This window comes from Mobula hypostoma, chromosome 3, assembly GCF_963921235.1.
Source record: "Mobula hypostoma chromosome 3, sMobHyp1.1, whole genome shotgun sequence".
NCBI classification, from domain to species: Eukaryota; Metazoa; Chordata; class Chondrichthyes; order Myliobatiformes; family Myliobatidae; genus Mobula; species Mobula hypostoma.
In genome coordinates, this window is record NC_086099.1 from 87,120,318 (window position 1) to 87,135,246 (window position 14,929).

Sequence of the window (14,929 nt, forward strand, 5' to 3'; positions counted from 1 at the left end):
ATTAACAATGTCAGTGGTGAGAAATTTAAATAAATGAAGCACAAATTCCAGGGAGGAATGAATCAGAATCAGGTTTAATATCACCAGCATATGCTGTGAAATTTGGTAACTTTGAAGCAACATTATAATGCAATACATGATAAATATGGGAAAAAAACTGAATTACAGTAGGTATCTATATATATTAGGTACCTATATATGTATATTAGGTACCTATATATGTATATTAAATAGTTAAATTAAGACAAGTACTGCAAAAACAGAAGTTAAACAAAAAGTAGAGAGAGATTCAATGTCCATTTAGGAATCTGATGGCAGAGGGGAAGAAGCTGTTTTTGAATCACTGAGTGTGTGCCTTCAGGCTTCTATACCTTTGTGATGGTAACAATGAGAAGAGGGCATGCCCTGGGTGATGTGGTTTCTTTATGATGGACGGTGCTTGTTTGAAGTACCGCTCCTTGAAAATGTCTTGGATACTAGGCTAGTATCCATGATGGAGCTGACTAATTTTATAACTCTCTAACACAAAATACTCTACAGATGCTGGGGTCAAAGCAACACGCACAACATGCTGGAGGAACTCAGCAGGTCGGGCAGCATCTGTGGAAACGATCAGTCAACGTTTCGGACTGAGACCCTTCATCAGGACTGAAGAGGGAAGGGGCAGAGGCCCTATAAAGAAGGTGGGGGGAGGGTGGGAAGGAGAAGGCTGGTAGGTTCCAGTTGAAAAACCAGTAAGGGGAAAGATCAAAGGATGGGGGAGGGGAAGCAGGGAGGTGATAGGCAGGAAAGGTGAAGAAGGAATAGGGGAAAGCACAATGGGTAGTAGAAGGAGGCGGAACCATGAGGGAGGTGATATGCAGCTGGAGGAGGGGGCAGAGTGAAACTGAGATGGGGGAAGGAAGGGGGAGGGAATTACCAGAAGTTGGAGAATTCAATGTTCATGCCAAGGGGCTGGAGACTACCCAGACGGTATATGAGATGTTGCTCCTCCAACCTGAGTTTGGCCTCATCATGGCAGTAGAGGAGGCCATGTATGAACATATCCGAATGGGAATGGGAAGCAGAGTTGGAGTGGGTGGCTACCGGGAGATCCTGTCTGTTGTGGTGGACGGAGCAGAGGTGCTCGACGAAGCAGTCCCCCAATCTGTGTCGGGTCTCACCGATGTAGAGGAGGCCGCACCGGGAGCACCAGATACAATAGATGACCCCAGCAGACTCATAAATGAAGTGTTGCTTCACCTGGGAGGACTGTTTGGGGTTTTATAACTCTCTGCAGCTTATTTCAGTCCTGTGCAATAGCACCCCCCCCCCAATACCAGGCAGTGATGCAGCCTGGCAGAATGCTCTCCATGGCACATCTGTAGAGGTTTTTGAGTATTTTAGGTGACAAACCAAATCTCCTCAAACTCCTAATGAAATATAGCAGCTGTCTTGCTTTCTTTATAGCTGCATCAATATGTTGGAAATGAAAGAATCCAGTGAGAATTTCATGAGACTTTCATTTTTGATTCACTGAGTGGTTTTCCTTGCAGTTTGATTTTGATTAATGGGACTGGATGTTACAATCCCTAAAGTTTCTGCACTGCACTTGACTTGAGTGGAAGTAAAGATGACCAGTAGATGTTACTACCATTACGACACATCTTCAGTTGTGTACCTCTACATCACTGGGTGTTTTGGCCTTTTATCACAAGACACCCTCAGCCGAGGCAGGCCCACCACAGGCTGATCAGACCTGGGTGTGTGTCACATGGTTAGTCTCGAGATGGTCACTTGGCAGCCCAGACAGCATCCCTTCTTTTCAGCCACAGCCAGTGACAACTCATTCCGGAGGCATTAGCAATTGCTTTGATTGCCTTCCTATGGGCCTGCCCTCTGACCCCTACTTCCCTCAGCAGCCTTACGGTGGAACTGACTACAAAGCCCCTGCACCCCACCTCAACTGGGTGCACTTTTACGTTCCAGCATCGTTTCTCTGCTTCAACTGCAAGATTGGCATATCGCAGCCTTTTCCATTCATAAGCCTCATCCACAGCATCCTCCCCGGGGACCGTCAGCTCAATGATAAAGATGCGTCGACGGGAGTTGGACCAAAGGACCAGGTCAGGCCGCAGGTTGGTCGTTGCAATTTCAGATGGGAAGGTAAGTTTTTGGCCTAATGGGCATGAGTCGTGAGACAAGGGGTTAGCCCCCGGTTTCTCTCCGTCCCAGATGAAGGATGGTAGTTGTGGGACCGTTGTCTGGGCATTGAGAGGCGTTGGTGGTTACTCTGTTACGCTCAAGTTCAGCTGCCAAACACCTCAGCACTTGGTTGTGTCGGCAGGTGTATCTGCCTTGTATTAGGCTGGTCTTGCAACTAACCACGATGTGCTTGAGAGATGCCGGAACTGTGCACGGAAGACTGGCTGGATCCTCCTCTCCCAGCCAAAGATTTAGGTTTGTAGGAGAGGGCAGGACATCATATGTTGCTCTGATAATGAAGCTCAATCTGTTTGACTCCATGCCCTACAGCTCACTCCATGTGATTTTCCTTCTCTCAACACCCTCCCACCTCATCCAGCAGCCTTGCTTGGCTTGGGATATTGCTTTAGCACATTTGGCTGCTGCTTCCTGGTGGCGCACCTCCACCACCAGGTGCTGACGTTCAGTTGTAGTAGCCTTTTGCCAGGTAGGTTTCATCACTCCAAGGCCAAAGCCTCCTCTGCCCTGTTGGACATAGCCCACTATGTCCCGGTGTTGGAGGGCAGCTTCTGCATCCAGTGCTGCTGTGGCTGGGGTCCATTTCTTTCCTGTTGCTAGAGCAGGAGCAATGCCTCTTATGATTTGGTCCCGAGATTTTTTGAGTGTCATTTCCAGCCTTGCTTTGCCACATCTGTATTCCTCCACCAGGCTAGAAATTGGCAGAGAAAGGGCTCCGTTCCTGTAAAGTCCTATGCTTTTTTGGCTTTTATGTGAGATGAGAAGAATGAAGTTTTATATTTCTAATTGGTTACCTCTTCCCCTGTGGTAATGTTTATCATGAAAATACACAACCACTATTGATGGTTTGGTGCTAATCTATCTTTTTGGGGGTCAGTTCTATTTCCTTATTGCAGTGAAGTGACACTTGACCAAATAAAAATGAGTAAAGTCAAAACGGAGTTCAGTTTATTGTCAATGCACAAGTACTTTTATGCACAGATGCAATGAAAAGCTTACTTCCAGCAGTATCAGAGGCAATAGCATCATATAGCAGCAATCACAAAGTAAACGTAAATTATGCACAATCTTTACAAAATTAGAATAATAAATATCAAAAGTCCATTTTAGTGCAAAGTGGCCGGTTTCTAAATTGTAGTGATTAGGGTTTTGCTGTTTCTTTTAAGAACCAATTGGTTAAAGGGAAGCAGCTGTTCTTTAACCTGATGGGGTGGGACTTCAGGAATCTTTATCTGCTGCCCAATGGTAGCTGTGAACAGATGGTATGGCCCGAGTGGTGGGGATGTCTGATGAAAGATCTTGTCCTCTTGAGACAGCGTCTCCTGTAGATACTCCCAGTGGTGGGGAAGGGTGTGCCAATGATGTATTAGGCAGAGTCTACTACTCCCTACAGCTTCTTACATTCCTGCATATTCCAATTGTCATACCAGATCATGATGTGGTCAGTAAGAAAATGGTATATCTGTAGATGTACGTTAAAGTTCAGTGACTAGCCAAACTTCTTTAACCTCCAAAAAATGCTGGCATATTGTCCGTATGATTGCATCTATGTGCTGGGTCACGGATATGTCATCTGATATGTTAGCACCCACTAGTTTAAATCTGCTGACTGTCTCTACTGCCAATCCCCCACTGTAGACTGGAGGATGTTTACCTCCTTCCCCTTCCTGAAGTAAACAATCAGCTCTTTTAGTTTTGCTATGTTGGACGAGAGGTTGTTTTTGTGACACCACTCAACCAGGTGACCTACCTCGCTCTGGTAAGATGACTTGTCACCATCTATGATTCATCCAACAACATTGGTGTTATCGCCAAATTTGAGGACAGGATTGGAGCTGTGCTTAGCCACTCAGTCATGTGTGTACAGAGAATGGAGCAGGGAGCTAAATAAACAGCACCTGTGTTAATGGTTAGCGAGGAGGAGATGCTGTTACTGATCCTCACCGACTGAGGTCTGGCAATAAAGATCTGTAGATTTTCTCTTCTCTGGCAATGAGGAAGTTGAGTATCCAGTTGCAGAGGGAGTTACAGAGGCCCAGGTCTTGAAGGTTGATGGGTGATTATGTTGAACACCAAGCTGTAACCAGACTAATGCGTGAATTCCTGTTGTCTAGGTGGCCCAGAGCAGCGAGAAGAGCCAAAGTGATCATATCTGCTGTTAATCAGTTGTAGTGGTAGGCATATTGGAGTAGATCCAGAGTATTATGTGAATGCGATAAAATTATGCTTTTTTTTTTAGCAATGTGATGTTCATTTCTAATTGTATTTGATACAAAAGCAGTAAAAAAAAATGAAGTTTTACTGCTAAAACAAAAGCAGTTTAGCTTACTAAAGTGAAGTAAAGTTAGATTTTAATTTTACTTACTAAACCAGTGAAAATTCAGAAATCAGAGGTGCAAAGGGACTTTGGAGTCCTTGCGCAGGATTCCCTAAAGGTTAACTTTGCAGTCAGTGGTAAGAAAAGCAAATGCAATGTTAGCATTCACTTTGAGAGGAGTAGAATATAAAAACCAGAATGTAATGCTAAGGCTTTATGTGGCACTGGTGAGGCCTTACTTGAGTCTCGTGAGCTGTTTTAGGCCTCTTATCTAAGAAAGGATTTGCTGACATTGGAGAGGGTCCAGAGGAGGATCACAGGAATGATCTCAAGGATGAAAGGAATGTTTGATGGCTCTGAGCCTGTACTCACCAGAGTTTAGAAGAATAAGAGGGGGATCTCATTGAAAGCTAGCAATGAAGGCCTAGATAGAGTGGATATGTAGAGGATGTTTCCAATAATGGGAGAGTCTAGAACCAGAGGTCACTGCCTCAGAAAACAAGGATGTCCCTTTAGAACAGAAATGAGGAGGAATTTCTTTAGCCAGATGGTGGTGAATCTGTGTAATTCATTGCCACAGATGGCTGTGGAGGACAAGTCATTTGATATGAGAGGTTACCTGATAAAGGTGTACAAGATATTGAGAGGCATTGATCATGTGGATAGACAGAGGCTTTTTCCCAGGGCTGAAATGGCTAACATGAGAGGGCATAGTTTTAAGGTGCCTGGAAGTAGGTACAGAGGAAATATCAGGGGTAAGTTTTTTTACGCAGAGAGTAGTGAGTGCGTGGAATGGGCTGCTGGCGACAGTGGTGGAGGCAGATACAATAGGGTCTTTTAAGAGACTCCTGGATAAGTACATGGAGCTTAGAAAAATAGAGGGCTATGGGAAGGCCTAGGTAGTTCTAAGGTAACGACATGTTCGGCACAGCTTTGTGGGCTGAAGGGCCTGTATTGTGCTGTAGGTTTTCTACGTCTCTATGATATATTTAAAGTGGATGTTGCTAGGTTCTTGATTAGTAAGGGCAGCAAAGGTTATGGGGAGAAGCCAAGATTATGGGGATCAGAGGGAAAATATTTCAGCTATAATGGATTGGCAGAGCAGACTCCATGGGCTGAATGGCCTAATTCTGCTCCCATGTCATGTCTAAATCAAACACTTATAAAGATACTCTCCTCTATAAAGCATATATATACTTCTTACTCATCCAAGGAAATTAACATTGTAAAAGATGCGATCATCCCCTTGAAATCAGAACCACTTTATTCATCTGGTTCATTTATGCCCTTCAGTGACGGCAAACTATCAGCAGCGCCGGGTTAGACACAGTGTGTTTCACTCTGAACAACAGGTTATTCATTTCCAGGGGCAATGAGGCAAACAATAATGGCTAGCCTTGTCAGTAACATTTAGTGTTGATATAGACAACTTTCAATACACTGTACATGAAAGCACCAAGTGGCAGTGGCTTTGATGGACTGAAATCCCTTTGCCTGGTATTCACTACAGTGGATAAATATAATGAGCTGTGTGTTTAAAAACATGCACATTTCCCTCACACTGATGGAAAGCTTTCTCTGCCACTGAGATCTCTGTAAGATAAAAGCTGGGAACTGTCTTGTGGTCTTGGGAAATTAGTAATCAGGGCTTTGAAATCACTGGACAGAGATCTTAGGATGAGGGTGGGGGTAATTACCATCCAGTTCAATAGATTTTACAGGGTAGAATGGAGGTGGGCTGGAGTTACAATCTGAATTTAACCTGTTGTAACAGGAGCCTTGAGCCCTAAAATCTTAAGGTCTCGAGAGTTTGGGGCAAGAGGGAGCCTGAAGGCAGGAGAAAGAGAAGAGAGAGTTTCAGTAATGAGGAATGAGCAGATAAGGGTTGAAGTGAAGACGGGGAGTTCTAGGGAAAGACATGGAGAATAGACTTTCATACTTTTGGCCCTATTTTCCCCTGTTCTGTACAATTCTGGGGATCTTCCTGCATCTTGAAAATGGTTAGACACGTGGCCTGAAACCATATATAACCATTCCATTTGCAAGGGCTCTTTATAAGATAAATCCTGCACAGGTTATCCAGAATATATGAACACCTGACTCATAGATATTTGTACAAATGAGCTCCCACAATATTGGATTCAAAAGTCCAACAAATGGATATACATTCATTCCTACAAATGGCACATCTTGTTACTACTCTCTTTCCACTTTCAGTGATTGTGTGTTTGTTATAGATCTTATATGCTTGTGATGCCATTTATGACAATACTGTGAAGGTGTGGTTAGCAAATCAATTGAACTTAGTATTTTTTTCTGACTTATGGACAAAATCACAGATATCTATAAAAGCGGAACCTATATGTTGCTTGGGGCTGGCCTGTATGTATAAAAGTCAGATGAATTAATGTAAGTGACACCGTATCACATGTACTTACACATGGTCAGAATATCATGGGAATGAACCTCTAGGACTGTCTCTGTCCAGATCTGGAGAATGATACATTACTGAATAACAAGAAGATTACAGAAGGTTTAAGTGAGTGCAATTCAGCTTCATCCCACTTCCCCACCCTCTCCCCATTAACCTGTAAATTCTTCCTTTTAAGTAATTCCTTCCTTCTCTTTGCAGCAGTGTGGTTGAACCTGCTGCAACCACAATACTGTACTGGTAGCATATTCCAGCGCCTAATCCCTTGTGCCGTAACAAAATTAAATGGCTTTTCCTCACATCACTTTTGGCTGTTTTGCCATTCATCTTCTGGTTCGTGACCCACTGCCAATTCAAACAGTTTATCTGCCTGTACACTCCATGATTTTAAATACCTCTATCAGATCCCCTCTCCTCCTCCTCTGTTCCAAGGAGTGAAACCCCAGTGTCTCCAGTTTACCCAGATTCTAGTGAGTGCTGCCCATTCCATTCCACTGCACTTCGAACATAGGGAGCTGTAGAATTTAGAGTTTATTTAAATCGTACATCCATCCCACAACATGAGGGAATAAGAATCTTTGCATTATGACTCTGTTGCAATGTGCAGACATGTGAATTTGTCTTAATTTTTTTTATTTCAAAGTATACTTTATTCAAAAATAAAATTATATACAATAAACCATTCAATAACTTTCCATTCTTTACTTAAGTTTCCATTATAGTCAGTACATATCCATACTTATGGCCAGCCACGTGGCACTCCAGTTGTTCACCTTACCCACATCATTGTTGAGGGGTATACTCCCCGCCACCCAACCCCTCCCACTCCCACGGGTGGAGAAACCTATACCGTGGTCCTTCCCCACCGGGCCCTTGCGGTGGCTGCACCGAGTTTCAGTGCGTCCCTCAGCACGTACTCCTGCAGCCGAGAATGTGCCAGTCAGCAGCATTCTCCCATGGACATCTCCATGTGCTGGTAGATCATCAAGTTTCGGGCCGACCAAAGAGCGTCTTTCACCAAGTTGATGATCTGCCAGCAGCACCGGATGTTGGTCTCCGTGTGCGTCCCTGGGAACAGCCCGTAGATCAGAGAGTCCTCTGTTACGCAGCTGCTGGGGATGAAACGTGACACTAGCCCGTCCATCCTCCTCCACACCCTCTTTGTGAACTGACAGTGTGCAAAGAGGTGGGTCGCAGACCCCTCCTCACTGCAGTCCTCCCGTGGGCAGTGGCTTGTAGAAAGAAGCTGTCCTGTAGCTGTCCCAAAGCTGTAGTACACAAAGGCATGGGTTTTCTTTATTTTCCCCCTTCCCTCGCTTAATTTGTCTTGGGTCTGCTAAGTGATCTATCTCTATAGCATTCACCTTGACGCAAACAACCTCAGGGTATCTCCCTCAATAGGAGAGGACCAGGGATAACAATAAACTGAGTACCCATCTCACCAGTGTAGAACTTTAGGCATAGCTCTATGTGAATGTAAAAGAGAAGGGATGTTACAGGAAGTTCAGCCAATCTGGGGATCTGTGGCTCATCCAGTCCCCTCTACACACACAATCACCAGTTTGAAAAATACAAAACTTGCAGATAAGGAACCTATGCAGAGCCTGATGCTAATCCCTTTTGGAGTCTCTTTAGTTTCTACACCGCATTCAGATTTGTTTGTTTCTTACAAGACTGGCAGGTTTTTTTTGGAGCTGTAGAGCAGTTTGGCTCTGGATTAAAAAGTGAAAGCTATCTTTTTAATGCCTTCCTCAGATGTGACGGTGAGAAGCTGCAGGAAAGGCTGAAGAAAGAACATGCTAGTGATAAGCAGACTGCTCTAGCTCACCTGCAGCAGGAGAAAGAGCATGAACTGGAAACCCTGCAGAAAAAGTGGAAAGACATAACAGGAGCGCTTGAAGCAAAGGTAAACAGATGGGGGAGGGGAACAGACAGTTAGGCAGTTTACAAATTTGTGCTTGCATCAGCAAGTTTTGCCTGCTGGAAGCAATTATCAGCGAGACAGCAGCATTTTCTCTTAAAACTCGTGGATCTGAAATAGTGAATGGGTAAATTGGTGTGTTTTAGCCCTGAGATCGCTATCACCTGGATATGAATTTTGAACAGATGGACTGCAGAGCCAAGGTCGAGTCCACCTGACTATGCTACTTTGAAGCCAGTCTACTGTCTACTTGGCCTCATTCACAACCTTACTCTTCTCTAAGCCAGCCCACCTGAAATGGGGCAAAGAAGTTGCTGGTCAATGGCTGTGATGAAAGACTGGGAGGCTAGTTGGCATGCTCTGAGAGGCAGGTAAGTTATGGCCCACAAACGAACTCTGTTAATATTTTCTCTGTCATCCTGGAGGAGTTGTAGTCAGGGAAGCTCAGTGTGTTGGTGGACATTCTAGCAAGAGAAGTGATGTGGAGTCACATCACTGGAGGTGACACTACTATGATGTTCTCCTGGAAAAGCACAGTTCCGGCATTCACGGTTCTTCAGAATCGTGCGGGTACATTGTCCTGGACTTGTAAAATAAGCCGGAGGGCTAGGAATCCCTGTGAGCTTACCTCCTTCTATCTGCTCTCACTGAAACTGCAGCTCAGGAACCTTCAATGACTGCATCCCCTTCCATTCTGGTAACCACTGAAAATTCCATTGCTGAAATCCTCGTGTAAGGAAGACTAAACTCACTATTAAAGGCACTTTAGAATTATCTTAAGCAGACGAGAAGTCTAAGACCAGAAAACTATCTTCAAAACCTTTGCAGCACTTCAGCTGAGGCAGTTGATTATTCTTTTTACACAAATGGAGAATGGTACCTAGTCACACAGTACTCCTAGTCACACCATCTTGACCTAGAAGTATATCACTGGTCCTTCATCATCCCATGGTCTATATTTAATCTCCCAGGCCAACAGTACGCTGGGGGTATCTTCAACAAGAGACCTTCACTCGTTCAAGAGGATGGTCTACCACAACCTTTCCTAAGGCAATAAATACTGGCATTTGAAAATTGATCCTGGAAATCATGAGTTTATTTATAGGTGTTTAAAAATGAATTAAAGCTAAAATATCAAAGATTGTAATTCTTATTCTCTTTTTATTTCAGCTTGCAGATACAGAGAAGAGTTTAGAACAACAGATTACTATTTCCCAAGCCACAATCCAGTTGCTTCAATCCCAATTGACAAAAGAAAAGGAAACTCTCCTGCAGAATGTTCAGCATGTCTCTTCGTTAAATCAGGACCTTAAATCCCAGCTTGAGACCCTAAAACAACAAGCTCTCAAAATTGAGGAGGGAAGTAAACAGCAGGTAATAGTTGTAACCAATTTGCTCTATCAGTTTCCTTTAATGGAAGTAAATATTGTGGGACTTCCCATCCAGTGTCAATCCTGTTACGGTGGTGTTGAGGTCCAGAGGTTTAGACAATGATTGTGACATTCACATGAGGAAACTTCATCCTCTGAGACAATTTGGGCCCCGTGGATGCTTATGAATGGCCAGGACATCAGCTGAAAACAGATGTAGTAATTTCCCAGCACATTCCTACCAACCTTGACAACCTGATACCTGGTTATATCTGGCATCCACTAAAATATCAGACACTGCAGAGGAGAGGGAAAAGAAATGTTCATTTTACTGAAAGTGACCTGGAAATTCTCAGCATTGAGATAAGTGTGGGGTGGGGGAAGAAAGCCACCACCCACCTGAGGAATATGAAAATAAACTTCATATCCTCACAGAAAGTGTCGGGATGCCAGAGAATTGAAAAGTGATGGAACAAAGCATTTTGATAAATGGATAAGGGATTCACACATTCATCTGTGTCTTTCAATCATAGCAGAAAAGAGATTGGCTTTACTTATATGCACATTGGAATATACAATGAAATGTGTCGTGTGCATAATATCAAATCAGCTAGGGTTGGTCGTGCTGAGTGCAAGTGTCACCACACTTCCAGTGCCAAAATAGCATGCTCACAATTCACTAATCCTAATCAGTATGTCTTTGGAATGTGAGAGAATCAGAGGAAACTCACATTCGGGGATAATGTAGAAACTTCTTACTGCCAACAGTGGGAATTGAACACTGATCTTACAGCTGTAATGCATTACCACTACACTTCCGTAAGTCCTTCTTATTAAATACCATCTTCGCTGCTTTACTAATTCCTAGTTAATAGGTTGTTGCTAACCATTGGAATATGGTAAGGGTCAGCTGAGTTGCTTTGGAGACATGAATTTGCAGTCTCCCAATATGAAGTATCTTTCTGTCAGAGAGATCGTTATAATCTGTACAGACAGCCACCACCTCCTCAGGCTGTGGATGCTGACACCCTCTGGGCCTTCTTGCTTCTTCTGCTTTTCAAGCTGCATTTGGGTGTTGAGTTTCCTCTCTGCTCCTCCTCTGGCATCGAATGGTGTCTTCAGTTGATGAGGTTGTGCACCACACCAGCCACCAGTTTAGTCTCCATATCTGCTGGACACATACTGAGGGGAGTTCCCTGTCTGATACAAGATATGCAATCCCACTTTTGGAATCATTTCAGTGTATTCACAGTTTCCGTTGTTTATGTGCCCTGCTGCTGTAGTGTGAAGATCCGGGAAAGTAAGTGCTAGCTGCTATTGTCCAGGATCCGTTCCTCGGGGCAGTGCTGGCTGCTGAAAATCACTGGCTGTTTAGCATCTCTGCGATTGAAGGTGGAGGCGGCGGGAAGGAAGAGAGTAGGGGTTCCCAATCTTTTTATGCCATGGACCAATACCATTAAGCAGGAGATCTGTGGGGCCCGGGTTGGGAACCCCTGGAATAGAGCTAATTAGTAGGGCAAAAGGGATAGTTAATCAGCTGCTTGAATGACAGCCAGTGTCCCCTTAAGCTGCATGGCCACACAGTAACTGAAGTGCTCCTGCATGCATAGCCTTTGTTGCTGTGTCAGGCCATGTAAAAATTTCCTGCTCAGAGCAATAGTTTGATCCATGCAGCTGTTTAAAAAAAACACGTTTCTGCCACTGTTCCAGTAAACCTGTTTTAAGGAGCCAACCACAAGAGGAATATTATGTCCATCTTTGGACACCCTACTGTAGTAATAAAGTGAAAAGCTTAGAGAGGTTGCATAGGAGATTTACCAGAAATAATTCCTGATTAACGACTTTGGTTACATGAACAGTCTGAAGAAATTGGGGTTATTCTCCTTCAAATGGAAGAGTTTGCAAAGAGATCTGAGAGAGGTATTTAAAATCATGAAAAGTCCAGACAGAGTAGACAGTGAGAAATAGTTTCAAATGGTAGAAAAGTTAAAGATCAGAGGTTATAAAGTGAAGGCAATTGATAAAAGATCCATAAGTGACAAGAGGAAAAATGTTTTGTGCAGGGAATGATTAGTATCTAAAATGCACTGGCAGGGTAGCTGCAAGGCAGATTCAAGTACTGCTTTTGAAAGGGAAATGGCTAGGAACTTATGGAAGTACAACTGCATTGGTATGAAGAGAGCAAAGGTGAGTGTGACCAGCTGAAATTGTCCTTATGTGATGCTGGCAGGTTCTTGATGGGCCAGTCAGTGTCCCTCCATGCAATAGTCTTTATGATTCTGTAAGCATCAGTAAAACTGGAAAATTGGGCCTCCTCTGAGGAGCATCATTACCATTTTTCCCCGGGTAAATGACAAATCCGGGTTGATGCTTTTTAATGTTTATTTTGGGGATTTGGGCAAGTCTGGCAAGATGAGAATTTGATAACATGGGGAAATCTGCAGATGCCGGAAATTCAAGCAACACACACACCCAAAATGCTGGTGGAACGCAGCAGGCCAGGCAGCATCTATAGGAAGAAGTACAGTCAATGTTTCAGGCCAAGACCCTTCGTCAGGATTAACTGAAAGAAGAGATAGTAAGAGATTTGAAAGTGGAAGGGGGAGGGGGAGATCCGAAATGATAGGAGAAGACAGGAGGGGGAGGGATGAAGCTAAGAGCTGGAAAGTTGATTGGCAAAACGGATACAAGACTGGAGAAGGGAGAGGATCATGGGACGGGAGGCCTAGGGAGAAAGAAAGGGGGAGGAGAGCACCAGAGGAAGATGGAGAGCAGGCAAGGAGTTATTGTGAGGGAGAGAGAGAGAAAAAAAAGGGGGAAATAAATAAATAATGGATGGGGTAAGAAGGGGAGGAGGGGCATTAACAGAAGTTAGAGAAGTTAATGTTCATGCCATCAGGTTGGAGCCTACCCAGACGTTCTGTCCGCCAGAGAAAGCAGGATCTCCCAGTGGCCACACATTTTAATTCCACGTCCCATTCCCATTCTGATATGTCTATCCATGGCCTCCTCTACTGTAAAGATGAAGCCACGCTCAGGTTGGAGGAACAACACCTTATATTCCATCTGGGTAGACTCCTTGCCTGCTCTCCATCTTCCTCTGGTGCTCCCCTCCCCGCTTCTTTCTCCCTAGGCCTCCCATCCCATGATCCTCTCCCTTCTCCAGCCTGGTATCCCTTTTGCCAATCAACTTTCCAGCTCTTGGCTCTATCCCTCCCCCTCCTGTCTTCTCCTATCATTCCGGATCTCCCCCTCCCCCTCCCAGTGTCAAATCTCTTACTATCTCTTCTTTCAGTTGGTCCTGACGAAGGGTCGCGGCCCAAAACGTTGACTGTACCTCTTCCTATAGATGCTGCCTGGCCTGCTGCATTCACCAGCATTTTGTGTGTGTTGTTATGAGAATTTGCTGCTTGCTCTTGATGCCCTGAAGGCACTGATGATGAACCACCTACTTAAGCTAATGTAGTTCATTTGGTAAAGGTGTTCTTACAGTGCTGATATGCAACTTGTGCCATGATTAATGTCCATTCGTAAGAAAGGATATGAAATGGCTATGTGCATTCAAGCATGGTCACTTAATCACACAGTTGCTAGAAAAATCATGATTTGTGTTTGCAGGTGAAGGTAGTAGCTATTTAAATATGCAAAGAGATATGATTGTAACCATTTTTTTGAAGGAGGATGACTACCAGAATCAGCTAAAAACACTGAAAGAGGCTCTATTAATGTCCCAGAGTGAAATGTCCAAGCTACAGAAAGAAAGGACGCTCCTTCAGTACAATGTGGAACAGCTCAGCCAGGAGCTGGAATTAAAGAATCAGGAAGCCATCCAGCAGAGAATTAAACAGGAGCACCACAAGTTAGTAGCTTTTGCTTAATGAAGATGTATTTTGTTAGAGAAAGCAAAGGGAATGGGATAAAAGAGAAATTGCTCAGATTTAATGAAGTGCTGTCTTCTGGGCCATGCTTCTTTCTGGTGTCTACGAATGCTTTGGACTTGGTGAATGAAGGAATAAAGTTTTGTGACAATGCATTGATGATTTCCAAGTCCACTGGTGTCAACCAGCCCATTGTAAATGACCCACATCAGAGACTTGTCCAAAGTAACACATACGGAATGTTGGAGGAACTCAGCAGGTCAGGCAGCATCTGTGGAAGTGAATAAACAATCAACATTTTGGGCTGCAACTCTTCATCTGGACTGGAAAGGAAGGGGGCAGAAGCCAGAAGAAGGTATCGGGAGGGGAAGGAGTTCAAGCAAGGTGGTGATAGGTGAAGCCAGGTGGGGGAAGGTGAGGAAGTAAGAAGCAGGGAGGTGATAAGTGGAAAAGGTAAAGGGCCGGAGAAGATGGAATCTGATAGGAGAGGAGAGTGTACCATGGGAAAAGGGGCACTGGGGGCAGGTGATAAGCAGGTGAAAAGGTAAGGGAGGGACCAGAGTGGGGAACTGAAGAAGAGGGAGGGGGAAAATTATTTGCCCAAAGTAATGCCTTGTGGGGGGAGAGCCAGTAAAAGCCTTGCCCACAAAATAACTGGATAACATCTGACTAACCACACTCCTGGGCTCTGCTGTTAACTTAGTCAAGGACAATGAATGCTTCTGAATGTAGCGAAACATAAAATATTTTGTAAGATTAATCATCTGACAATTGATTTTATGTAAAGATTTATGCCTTTTAAAAAAAAAA

The 14,929-nt window shown here is 44.1% G+C and overlaps 1 protein-coding gene across 4 annotated transcripts in view; it reads left to right on the forward strand.

Annotated features, from left to right (window-relative positions):
- Positions 1–14,929, forward strand: part of LOC134343457 (protein FAM184B-like) — a 223,521-nt gene that overhangs the window by 189,411 nt on the left and 19,181 nt on the right. For all 4 annotated transcript variants that reach the window (XR_010017230.1, XM_063042166.1, XM_063042167.1 and 1 more), the window contains exons 9-11: positions 8,706–8,856; positions 10,042–10,245; positions 13,919–14,100. Coding sequence is in view for 3 of the 4 variants with exons in the window: in XM_063042166.1 (XP_062898236.1) it covers positions 8,706–8,856; positions 10,042–10,245; positions 13,919–14,100 (537 nt within the window). In the remaining variant the exon portion in view is untranslated. The remainder of the gene's footprint in view (positions 1–8,705; positions 8,857–10,041; positions 10,246–13,918; positions 14,101–14,929) is intronic.